The sequence below is a fragment of the Prorops nasuta genome, unplaced genomic scaffold, assembly GCF_024137725.1.
Source record: "Prorops nasuta isolate Cenicafe-Biocafe unplaced genomic scaffold, Cenicafe_Pnas_1.2 PNAS00017, whole genome shotgun sequence".
Lineage (NCBI taxonomy): Eukaryota > Metazoa > Arthropoda > Insecta > Hymenoptera > Bethylidae > Prorops > Prorops nasuta.
In genome coordinates this window covers 378,362-391,371 of record NW_027116814.1, presented here as the reverse complement: position 1 = coordinate 391,371, position 13,010 = coordinate 378,362, and the positions used below count along the sequence as shown (strand labels likewise).

The 13,010-nt window shown below is 36.9% G+C and overlaps 1 protein-coding gene across 1 annotated transcript; it reads right to left on the bottom strand.

The window, feature by feature from the left end:
- Positions 1-10,546: 10,546 nt before the first annotated feature.
- LOC136779753 (uncharacterized) lies at positions 10,547-12,559 on the bottom strand. The gene is made up of 5 exons (XM_066737517.1): positions 12,496-12,559; positions 11,463-11,578; positions 11,204-11,349; positions 10,746-11,137; positions 10,547-10,626 (listed from the first exon to the last, which is right to left on the bottom strand). Exons 1-5 carry the CDS (start codon positions 12,557-12,559, stop codon positions 10,547-10,549), a joined length of 798 nt encoding a protein of 265 aa, XP_066593614.1.
- Between the last annotated feature and the right edge of the window lie 451 nt (positions 12,560-13,010).

Here is a 13,010-nt window from a genome sequence, read left to right as displayed (position 1 = left end):
ATTTTCATACAGTCCTGCACCTTAAAGGTATACATTTTCGCTCTCAGTCCAACGAACTCGGTCATGATCTTTCCAATGTTCTCGTCCTTCATTAGCCCAGGCACTTTTTTATTGACTCGAGGTAAGCCGTACCGATTATCAGCAGGGTAATCGCTGGTGTCGAATTTGACCAGATCACGTTTCATGACCGAGTAAACATCATCACACTCGATACTGTACACTAGACTGTCCGTGTCGGTATACATCGCTTTACATTTACTGCCGAATGTAGGAAGCATATAATCGTAATGGAATTCATACAGACAGGTCTTTGAAATATCTAAAATGCTCATGCCTACGTACACGGGCTTATCAAACTTCGCGGATAATTTCGACAATTGAATAGCGACCAAATTCTCTTTAAATATCGCACGACTGTGAAAATTCGGTTTGGAAATCAACGCTTCCGCCCCGTATCTTCCCTCCCACTTGGTTACGAGCCTCACGTCAACTCTATTCCTAACATTTTCCATAGTCTTACCAAATACTGCGTTGTTCATTAGCTTGAAGAGATTCTTCTCGAAATCGTTTTTTGAGGCTGTCCGCAAGCGTGTATTTAATTCGATATACGACTTCAGCCAGATAGACTGCTGGAACTTTAAACCTCGATAAATGCGTTTTAAGACGATACCGTTACGTATACACTGCTGTAGAGCACGGTAGTGTATCACATAACCCGTCTTATCGTCGACGGTTGCGAGCAGTTTCTCCTGGTGTGAACCTGGCGGCTTCTCACACACCGGGCAGAATGGTAGATCGGAGTGTTTGTCATGAAGCTCGCGTGGATATTCCAAGTCCACCTCCAAAATATAACCTTCAGACGAATCCTCGGACACATTAAGGATCTCGAGTTTGGCAGCGTCATCGATCCATTGGAAACCGTGGGTAGGCAACGGTTGACACATTGCCCATCCATATAGATTATTAACGTCGTAATACATCAAGTATTTCGACGGTTCCGCCGGATCTTAGTTTCGCATGTACCGATTGTGTTGGCCCTCTCGTAGCGGTGGGAGCACTGGCTCAAACCACCGCGTATACCGCGTTCAACAAAAAGCAACATGTCCACGTCTGTGAAGAGTTCCAGACGGATTCCCGTATGCTTGAGCATCGCGTCCCAAGTGAAGCCTGTTAGCGTATAATAGTGAGCGGGATCTAAACTATAATTTTTCATGCAGCTATCTCGAAAACTCTCGAAAACATCGGTCAACAATAGGACATCGGTCTTTAAATAAAGATCGCTGTACTCCCCGAGTGTTGTCACAGAGAATTTGGTCCATACCTCTTTGGCATGATTATATGCTTCTTCCGTGATATCGCTATCGGACAGTCTATTGTAGAACAACCCTCGTGCAGGTAAAACCGTTTCTTCCAAGCGAGTAATGTTATCCACATAATCGTAAGGAAAAATACCTTTTCTCGTAAGCAGGCTGAACTGTTCAATACTTAATTCCAAAAATTGTGACTCTAAATTTTTCAGCTGAGATCTATTCAGATATGAACTCAATTTATCCAAACTGGATGCCATAAATTTGAACGAATCGATGAATCTTAGCTGTATATTATACTTTCGCAGATATTTACTAAATGAAGTGTATTTTTCCTTATTTACAGGCAGCAAATTTACCGATCCCTCAAGCGTATTCACGATCGCCTCAAAAATAAAATGTGAATCATAGCCGGATAAATTATGGAAAATTACGGGAATAACATGCGTGTCTTTAAAGTTTAAGTTGCAATTATTATGAGCCGGTCCTCTATATCTACCAGGTAGGTGATCATAATCGCGAATACGCACTTGATTTGGAAGAAACGGTTTTCCACAAATGTGACAATTAGGTTCACTGTAGTGCCGCGAAATTTCAACATCACTAAGAGTATTCATCGGTATTACAGTCTTCAATTTTTCGCTGACGATGCGTGCAATGCTCTCGAGCTCGCATACGAACCATTCGATGCAATTAGCAACTCGATGTGAATTATAAAATGAAAGTGACGCATCACGAGCACTTTTTAAATAATACCCTACACTAAAAGGTACATGTTTCTGATAATCGTAACTATTTTTACTACTATGGTCAATTTTCTGTAGTAAACATTCAAAGTCTACATAGACGACAAACGGCACTCTTTCACTGTTCTTCTGGTTTTTAAAAGATACCCAGCAGTCTTCAGCTTTCCTTGGTAGAATTACGTGCAGGTTGTCATTAAGCTGCACACAATCCCTTTCATGCGACTGTAGCTTATCTGCAGTACGGAAATAGTGTAAACAGCTGAAATGCATTATTGATATTATTAGTATTTTTTATAAAATATTAATATCTCTAGTATAATTCTTACTTACCGATCACAAATATGAGCACTGTATACTCTTTTACTTATTTGACTGCTTATCAACCTTGGAAGATTTCTTATACAAAGAAAGTGTGCAGTTCCCTGGTCATCCGTGATGAGGAGGAGGTTAACATGCCTAGAACGTTTCATCTTTGTTATTTGAAGCGGTACAATGTTCACTTTGGCTTTACAATTATGTTCCTCCTCCACCTCCTCCATGGTAAAGACATTAACTGAAATGTCATTATCCACCTCAAATTTCGGAATTTGTTTTAGAGTGGTCGGAAACGTTATACTTCCTACATCTAAAACAGACCGATAATGTGGATAGGAGGATATTCGGTAGGATTTGGCAGGTGGAATTGCCGGAAATAGTGCCACTGTCACAGCCCATGCGAAACATGCGCTATCTTCTTTGTATATGTTTATCACAGCTTTTTTATGTAAAATAGCGGCTGGAAGCTCAATTCTGCTTCCAGCACGTAGTGGATTGTAATGATTAATATTAACTATTAAACTCAGAATTTTCTCCAGAGCCCAACCACTATCACGTTCTTGAAACTCACTCAACTCTTTTAGTAAAATCTCTACAATATTTAGCCTATACCATTCCTTAAAATTATCAGTTTTATACAATACGCTATTCTTTGTACATACATGCTTATCATCACTAATGTCCTTAGAAACAAATTATCCATTAAATACACAGTTTATCTTAACACTATTTACACTATCAAATACTTGGTTTACACGGGTGTACACAATTTCTTCTGCATCTAATAGAAAGCTGCGTGGTTCTATGTAACTACTATTTATCACCATACCACTACATATTCGACTATTAAACGCTGATCTGAGCTCCTCCCAGATAAGTTCTCCCGCATTATGAGAACCAGAACCAAATTTAATGGAGCATTTATCCTTTGATGCACGAAGCAGAAGGCACTTGATGTTCGCGATTTCAGCAAAATGTTTCTGTCGTGTACCCACTGATGCATTCCGATTATCGTTCCTCAGCTCCTGGATACGATCACGACATTCACGTACCCATGCAGAGTACTCGTGCTCAGTTTTAATTAAGCTAAACTTTTTTCGAAGTTCGGTATACATTTTGAGAATGTAAAATTGATGCGAAAAATGGGAGAAGAGGAAGATTGATTCGAATTTGATTATAGTGGAATGAGTGAAACATTTCATCCATGATACATCTTTTTATAATTCACATATTGAGATGAAATTTAATATACTTAGTCATCAATTGGTGTGTGTGTGTATAAAAATTAGTTTTAAAATAGAATTACTGTAGAAACTCGATATGCTTATTCTTCAATTTAAACACGTGTTAAAAATCGTTTCAAAAAGACTGTTGTAGGAATTTGCTTAAATAACTGAAACGTAATTTTATTTTGTTTCTTATTTATTGTACATTTCTCTTTCATACATATATTTCATAAAATAAACATTTTTCAATGCACATAAACCTTCATGATTCTTGCACATGGAAAGATGCAACTTGTCTTTGCTGTTTTTCAATTTGAAATCTCCCCACTCGCATTCATCTGCATTACTTATTGTATAATCACAGATACCACTAAGCCAATTCCATTTTTCTAGTCCTTTCACGAATATCTCTTGTTATTCTTCTTCATTTATCACATATTTCCTTATAACATCTTTATACCTATTATACGGTGAATAGCCATCTGTCCAATTTAAGCCGTGATGGTTATAATATAACCAGCTAGAAGTAAAAATAAAAATATTACAGTAAGAAGCTTCTGTTTTAATTAAACAATTTCACTTACTTTGCTTGTTTTATCTCTGCCTCATTGAACCAAGAATATGGAAATGGTGGTGAAAATAAAATGTGAAACACTTTTTTATCGCGCAAAACTGCAAACTCTTTCACTATAAAAGAATTATCTTTCAATCGAAACCCTTGAAAGTCCACAAATGTAGGAAACATCGTTTTGATTATGATCTTTCGAAAATTTGTGTTAAACTGACGCGTCCCCTGGCCCCTATCCTCGGATTTATTTAACGGAACAGTACGTTGCACCAAGTATGCTTTGAATCAATTGTGTGTTTGTGCATGCTATTATATATTAGTTCAAAAATTGCTGAGCTATGGAAAAAAAGTAACATACTCAGCTAAATTTAGGGTAAAGGGGGTTCAGCGGGTTAGTAGCATGCTGCAAAGATTCAAGGTTACGCGAGCAAAAAAAAACGCAGGGAGAATCTGATTTACCATCTAGGAAACTGCTTTTACCCAATGGGACCTGACGTCAAACGAGTGGGGGTGTGACGTCAAAAGGCTGCAAGTATCCTCCCGCACCGCCGCAACCCTCTCACCTCTACCTGCTGCGAGCTTACGTGGAGCCTCCGATTTCCCCCACCAACACCGCTTATCACTTCTTGGCTCCCCCCACTACCTCGCAACCAGGCTCATCCGAGTAGACAGGAGTGGGGGGGGGGGGAGCCAGAACCGGCCATACTACACTACTAATAAACAAACTATCGTTTGAGCTTCATTTACCAGGATACAATTACTGTGGACCAGGAACTCGACTTCAAAAACGATTAGCACGCGGTGATCGAGGTGTGAATCAGCTGGACGAAGCCTGTCTAGAACACGATATCGCATATTCGCAATACAAAGACCTGTCGCAGCGTCATCAAACTGACAAAGTGCTCGCAAAACGTGCACGTAGACGTATTACAGCTGGTGACGCAACCTTGGGTGAGCGTGCTGCAGCAACAGCTGTCTGGGCGTCTATGAACGCAAAGCGTAAACTTGGTTTAGGATTACAAACAGATATGGTGAGGAAAGCAGCAGTGAGAAAAACTGGAAATAGTGCTGTAAAAAAACGGAAAATTCGAGTGCCTAAAAAACGGGGCGGCTTGTTGCCTTTGCTCCCACTGCTAGGTGCGGTGGGAGCACTAGCAGGTGAAGCATCAGGTATAGCAAAAGCTGTAAACGATGCCAAAGCTGCGAAAAAACAGTTGGAAGAAATGCAGCGTCACAATCGTATGATAGAAGCAACTGCAAGAGGCGGACGGGGGCTGTATTTCGCACCGTACAAACGAAGCGGAGGAGGGGTAGCAAAAAAATCAATGTCAAAGAAGCGAACAAAAAAGTAACTGTACACGGTCTACCAAGATCTGGTGCTACAAGTAATATTCAATTATCTCACGTATGTCGTGATATACCAAATTTCCGTGGAGTCTTTATGCGTACAAGTCTACCACGAAACGGTCCATGGTCTAATAAATGTGCACTCGTTAACCTTAACGATTCTAATGGTCCAGGCACTCACTGGGTTGCCTACGTTAAATGCAATAATCTTGTAAAGTATTTCGATTCTTTCGGTAATCTGAAACCACCGACTGAACTTGTTCGGTACTTCGGTCCGCTTAGTACAATTTATTACAATCATTACCAATATCAGTCGTATGATACTAGCATTTGTGGTCAGTTGTGTGTTAAATTTTTAAGAAAACAGACAAAATGTCTTTATCATTTACGCTATCAGGACTTGGACATGTATTGGAATCAAATTTTTTCCCTCCGATCAATCTAGACGACGGTCACTATGAACTGGGGCTCGTAGATTTTCAAAGTTTCTACTCGATCGCCAATGTAGATGAAACGAATAATAATTTTTACTTTGGTAAAAATAAACTAATAACCATACCTACAGGATGTTATGAGTTGAGTGCGATAAATGAATACTTGCGTATGCGGTTGGAGTTACCGTATGATGATAATGTTATTATTCTGCGTGCCAATAATAACACACTGAAAAGTGAAATAATGTGTAAATATTCTATTGATTTTACAAAAAATTAATAATATTGGTTCTCTGCTAGGATTTTCGTCGGACAGCGTAACCCTACCAAACACTTGGGCTGAATCGGACGAACCTGTGAATATTTTAAAAGTAAATATTCTACGTATCGAATGTAACATTTCCGCTGGTGCATATACGAACGGTAGACCACGACATGTCATCCACGAATTTTTCCCAAGCGTTCCACCAGGCTATAAAATCTCTAAAAACACCGAAGAACGTCATTTACTTGCCAGTCATTGCAAGGGTAATCGATCGTCTCACATTACGTATTCTCGATCAAGACAATCGTCCTGTAAATTTTGGAAGTGAAGAGATCACCATACGGTTACACATTAGAAAATGTTGATTTACAAGAATATTAATGATTATAAACCATCATTACTCAATGAACCAATCAGTCAATCAGCTGCATTTGAATTGAATACATCATCATCATCATTATCATCATTTCAGAGTAATATTGAAAATAATAAAATTGGAATTGGTAATAAGAAAGTGCTAACGAGAAAAAATATAGATTTTCTACACTCATTGGGTTTGACTGTGAGGAAAAAAAATCATGGATCCGTTGAACGTTACCGCACAGCCTGTATACGACAATCGCATAAGTAAATTGGAAATACATGCCTATAATCCATATGCGAATGCATCATTGGGAAATAGTGATGAAATTCGTATACCTATACAACAAGAAGATTTGATTCTTTTATCGAGCGGAAGTTACCTCTATATAGAAGGGAAACTGCTTGAAGGTACTCGTGCTGCTGATACACCTTTGTTGGATAAAGTTATGCTCGACGCTAATTCTATGGCATTCTTATTCGATGAAATTCGGTATGAATTGAATGGTATTGAAATCGATCGTTGTAAAAACATCGGCATTACTACCAGTATTAAGAATCTCATATCCTTAAGCACTGAAGAGAGTATGAGTCTACGTCATTCTGGTTGGTTTATCGAGACTCAAGACCGTGAAAATGTCACTAACAATTTCAGCTTTTGCGTTCCCCTGCATATGCTGTTAGGATTCTGCGAAGATTACAAACGTGTCATCATCAATGCTCGCCATGAGCTTATTCTGATACGAGCACGTAATGATATCAATTCAATAGTTTCATCGCATAAGTTTACCGATTCAAGAATCCAACTGTACCGAGTGCAATGGAGAATACCTCATGTGACTTTGAATGAATTTACCAAACTACAATTTCTACGTATTATCGAGCAGAATAAAAACCTCACGATGGCTTTTCGTTCCTGGGAGCTCTATGAATATCCGCTTCTCCTTGAAACACAGCGACATACGTGGGCTGTGAAAGCAGCTACACAATTGGAGAAGCCTAGATATGTGATACTGACATTTAGAAGAAATAAAAAGAACGATCAATACTCATATGTACTTAAATTTAGCGATTGTGATGTACGTGATGTTAAAGTTTATCTGAATTCTGAATTTTATCCTTACGATCGTCTCGATACAGATTTCACAAAATCTCGCTATTTTGTACTATAAGACAGGTATGTAAAGTTCTTCAATTCATATTATGCTGGAGAAAAACTGTCGAAACCAATGCTCGATTATCTAAACTTTTTAAAATATGGTCCCCTTTTTGTAATTGATTGTTCACATCAAAATGAATCTATTAAAACTGGAACGGTTGATGTTAAAATTGAGATAGAGTGTTGGAAAAACATTCGGAGTAATACTACAGCGTATTGTTTAATTATACATGATAAAATTGTAGACTATAATCCACTTACGAATATTGTGAGAAATGTAAATTAGAAATGTAAGGTTTAGAAATATAAAACATTGTTTTTTAAAACATATATAAAAGTATTTATTAATTTACACATTATTACTGTTATTACACAAAAAACATTATTATTTCAATTTAAATTCCAGATTATTGTATTTTCCTCCCAAATATCTCATTATTAATATATTTTCATTTGCTGCTTTCTGCAGCTCTGCAAATTGGTCCTGTGCCTTCGATTCCAATAAAGCAGCCATCCGCGCTGGTAAATAGAACCATTTATCAGTAAATAGTTTAGCTATTAATCTCATCCCAAATTTCGTGTTAACTTTCAGAATTTGAAGTATTTCGTACTCTTGATTTTCTTAAAGAGTGTTTAATTTAATAAAATCCATCTCAGGGACGGAAGCTATTGAATTGACACCACTTAAAAAGGACATTCTTTTTTCTATACTATAAAGAAAACCCTTATTATTATTATTATTATTATTAAATAACAAAGATTTAAATGATGTATTCTTACCTTTAGAAGACAAAAAAATATGTATGAAACTTGTGCAAAGAATTAATCTGGTATATATTTTAACTGATACTAGTTAATACTGTTGACTGAAGCTTGAATACAAGTGACACTAGTTACCACTGTTGGAAGATTTTCAAGAATAACGCTTATGCAGTATTGCTTGAAATTATAATAAAAAATTGTAGTGGAGGGGGTAAAAAATAATGATGGTAGGGATATCTTAAAGATGTGTGCAAATATCAATTTTCGCTGAAATTTAAAAAATTAATTGTTATTTTGCTAATTACATCTTATTTTTAGCTTTAAAGAATTCAAAATATACACGTACGAAATCAAAACCAGTCAATTGAAATTTAATATTTAAAGCATACATAGATCTCAATTTTATGTTACACTTTGAAATTTTGTTGATCGTATATTAAATTTCTAATTGTTGGGTGATGTATCATCACAACCTTGAAGTAGTTATTATTTTACAGTAAAAAAGAAGATGAAAAAAAGTTGAAGCCCCTTTCTCTCTCTCTCTCTCTCTCTCCTGGAACGCTCTCCATGGAAGAAAAAGAAAAGACAATCGTATATAGAAAAAATATTCAAAAGATGATTGTAGCCATTTTAGGTCGCGGCGAGCGTGAAACGCTGTGCTCAGCCGAATAGCACATCCGAGACCGCTATTCTCTCACTCACTCACTCTCTCTCTTAAAAATTACAGCAATTCCTAAAGCATTTAAAAACATATGCCCTGACGTCATCAGAGTGGGGGGACTCATAATTGGTGGGGGTCAATGGAGTTCCTAAACTTATATCAAAATTGTGACACGTTCGTGAAGCAATTAAAAAATTACTGTGACGTCAGCGGAGTGGGGGAACTCATATGCTAACCAAGTGGGGGGGGGGGCCTGACGTCAGAGGAGTGGGGACACCTCCCGCCTCTCGCGACGGGGACCCTCCCCCGCGCGCCGCACCCCCCTCGCCCCTGTTCCAGTATCGGCATAGCTACACTACTCTATATATATAAAGTAGGTGGTATATCCCTACTCTTTCCCCTCTACTTCCTTTGCACTATATTCATCCTTCTCCCTACGCCTTCTTATCCTAAATCTTACTACAAGAATATGGGGAAAAATTGTCAAGTATAATAGCATATGACCGTAGATAAAAAACTCATTTCTAGCTCAAACAATCTAGTTTACCCATTCCACAAAGCCTACTCTTCAATCATTTTTTCTCAGGAGATAGATACAGAATTTTTCCTTTACACTCATATAGTCTAATATTTCCAATAGGGAAAGTAAGTTATTATTGAAATAAGTTGGATTTTGAATTCCATAGCCTGTACGATGACAGGAATAAGGCTTTAATGCCAAATATACATATTAATCTCTTTCTTTTGCTTATATACTTGTACATAGGTTATATCACAAAGTATTTTCAGACTAAGGGTAATATTGTATTTTGAGTGAAATATTGTTAATGAATTGGTGCTTAAGCACACTGACAAAGGAGTGTAATAGACTCCATCATATAACCCTAGTCACTTCACTTTCTTATTAATGATTTAAATATTGTGGGACCTAGCTATGCCTTGCTTGACTCGGTGTGACCTTTTTGCTTGTGTCTTCTACGGTTCCTACAGGAATGGTACAGCAAGTATTTAGGTTCTTGAAAGACTAGCGCTGGGAGGATTAAAAGAAGATCTTCGGTCCAGTATATAGGCTGAAAGTCATCCAATTATCGGACCTCCTCAATATTATTCAATATTCAGTTGTCGTATCTATATAAGCACTTTTCTTTTATGGATATTCATAACTTCATTGCTCTAATCTTTAGAAGTTAACGGTAGCTTTGGGGAGAAATCCCATACATAACTGTTTAATTATCTTGACTTTACATTTGTAAATTATAGACAGAGCATTTACAAAAATATAATTTTTATTTTAATTGTTATTAACTTAGTATTATTACTTTCCAAAGAGAATTCACTTTGGTTTCCTAGCATGCCACTTCCTTGAGAGTCTCAAGCCGGCAAGCCTCAGACTGGCTCATTTAGCGTTTATGAGCCTGGCGCTCTTTACAAATAAGGTCTGAGTGCCTTTGCACTGACTTTCTGTTAAAATCGTGCCTTCCCCACAATGGCAAGAAATCATGTCGCAACATACTCAAGACATTTTTTTACCTATCCTTTCTCATAAAAAAAATACATATTACATCATCATTTTTATAAAAATTTACGTACAATACCACTTAATGGTTTATATTCAATAATCTCATCATGAATAATTAAACAATATGCGCTAGTATTCTCAGGTATATTAGAATCACACTCAAATTCTATCTTAATATCTACAGTACCACTTTTAATTGATTCGTTTTGATGAGAACATTCAATCGCAACAAATGGACCATAGTCTATAAAATTTTCGAAATTAAGCATAGGCATAATATACTTTGATTCAGTATTATAATACGAAATTATAAATTTATAATACATATCATATAAAATAGCATAGTTATTATTGGCAAAATTAAGATTTAATTTATCGTAGGGATATGATGCGGAATGTAAATATAATTTTAAATTTCTCAAATTACAATGATCAAATTTAGCCATACTCTTCTTTACATTATCTTTCCTATTGGTTTGAAATGCAAAGACTATAAAACATGGCTTTTCTAATTATGTTGAAACTTTTACTGACCAAGAATGGTTTTGAGTTTTGAGAAGCATAGGATATTCATACAATTCCCATGAACGATACGTCATTGTAATAGGATGATCTTTTTCAATAATGTTTAAAAATTGTAATTTTGTATATTCTTCCAACGTAATATGAGGTATTTTCCACTGAATTTTCGATAGTACTAAGTCTACTTTAACATTAATATTATCCGTTGTAAATAAACAGCATTAGAATCATTGCGCGATCTTATTAGTATGAGTTCATGACGTGCATTTACGATAACACGTTTATAATCATCAAAAAATCCCATTAGTTCGTTCAACGGTATGCAAAAGCTAAAGTATTGGAAATTCTTAATTGGATTTTTACTATTAACGGGATCCCTCAAGCCCTCTGTAGCCAACATTACGGAACGAAAAACGAGGGAGAATTGTCCAGCGTTATTTTTCGACAAATTTTAATAATTTTGGGCTTGTTGGAACCGTTAGGACTCGCACCTTGTCATAAAAAAGCCTTATTTCCCAAAAAATGAAAAAAAAATAAAATTGTTTAAAAATTCACATTAATAATATTTAATCGCAAAACAAATCGAAAAATCGGGCTTCTTTATGACGAGGTGCCAGACCTAACGATTCCAACAAGCCCAAAAACATTGAAATCGGTTGAGAAATAGAGCCGTACCATTGTCCCGCGTTTCTGAGGTGGACGAAAACCAAAAATTTTTAGGAAGGCAGCTAGGCTTCCGCCCCTCTCGCGGCTCACGCTAACGTGTTCCCCCACTCCAGCATCGAAACTTACTGCGAAGCTTTCCTCATATTTACGCTATTCCCCTATCTGTAGCTATACACATATAAATACCGCTAAAATAATGTCGAGAACATTTCATTTCGCCGATATAATGAAATTGCTAAAAATGCAATTATCATTTTGAAATAAAATTGTAGAAAAGGAGATTTCGTAATGCTTGAAATATAGGGCATACGGCGAAACGCGGGACAATGGTACAGTCGTATTTTTCAACAGAATTTGATGAGACTAGTAATAATTAAAGCCATTCTTCATGTAGATTGTCCTAAAGAGCTCGCATTTTCGATATAGCTTATAGTTTTTCAGCTATGAACGTTTGAAGTTGCACGACGCACAAATACATATTTCTTCTCTCGCGTAGATCAGCTGTTGCGCACGTCCATCTTCAATCGTTCATAACTGGAAAACTATAGGCTTGATCGAAAATGCGAGCTCTTTAGGACAATCTACATGAAGAATGACTTTAGTTATGACTAGTCTCATCAAATTCTATTGAGAAATACGCCTGTACCATTGTCCCGCGTTTTGCCGTAATCTCAGGTCTTCAAGCGTCACTGACTCGTTCATTCTGCTATTTCTTTCGAGCAAAGTAAAAAAATGCACTAACAACTTGGGTGACATCATTGAATAGAGCGTGAAAAGGGGAGACGCTTTTATGATATTTTCATAATTTTGCAACGCTTCTTTTGGTCATTATAATGCAAACTGTAACAAGATGCGTACTCGGAGTAAATAAAGTTGGCTTCCCCTTTCCCTTCTGCAGCTTGTTGCCTTGTCCAGCGTATGTAAACCAGCTTAGTAGGCCTACAATGGCCTACATACATACGGGTGTGACTGTGTTAGTGACTCGTGGAGTGTACTGTAAACAAACACACATAGCGTTTAGCATGTATGTACGTGGGTCTTATTTTCAATCGCGAAATTGCCCTTCTAAATTTATTGCATTGCACCTTCTACGACAAGCTTCATAAGATTAATAAATACTCATAGCAGCATGTACATTATCGAGAGCTTCTAA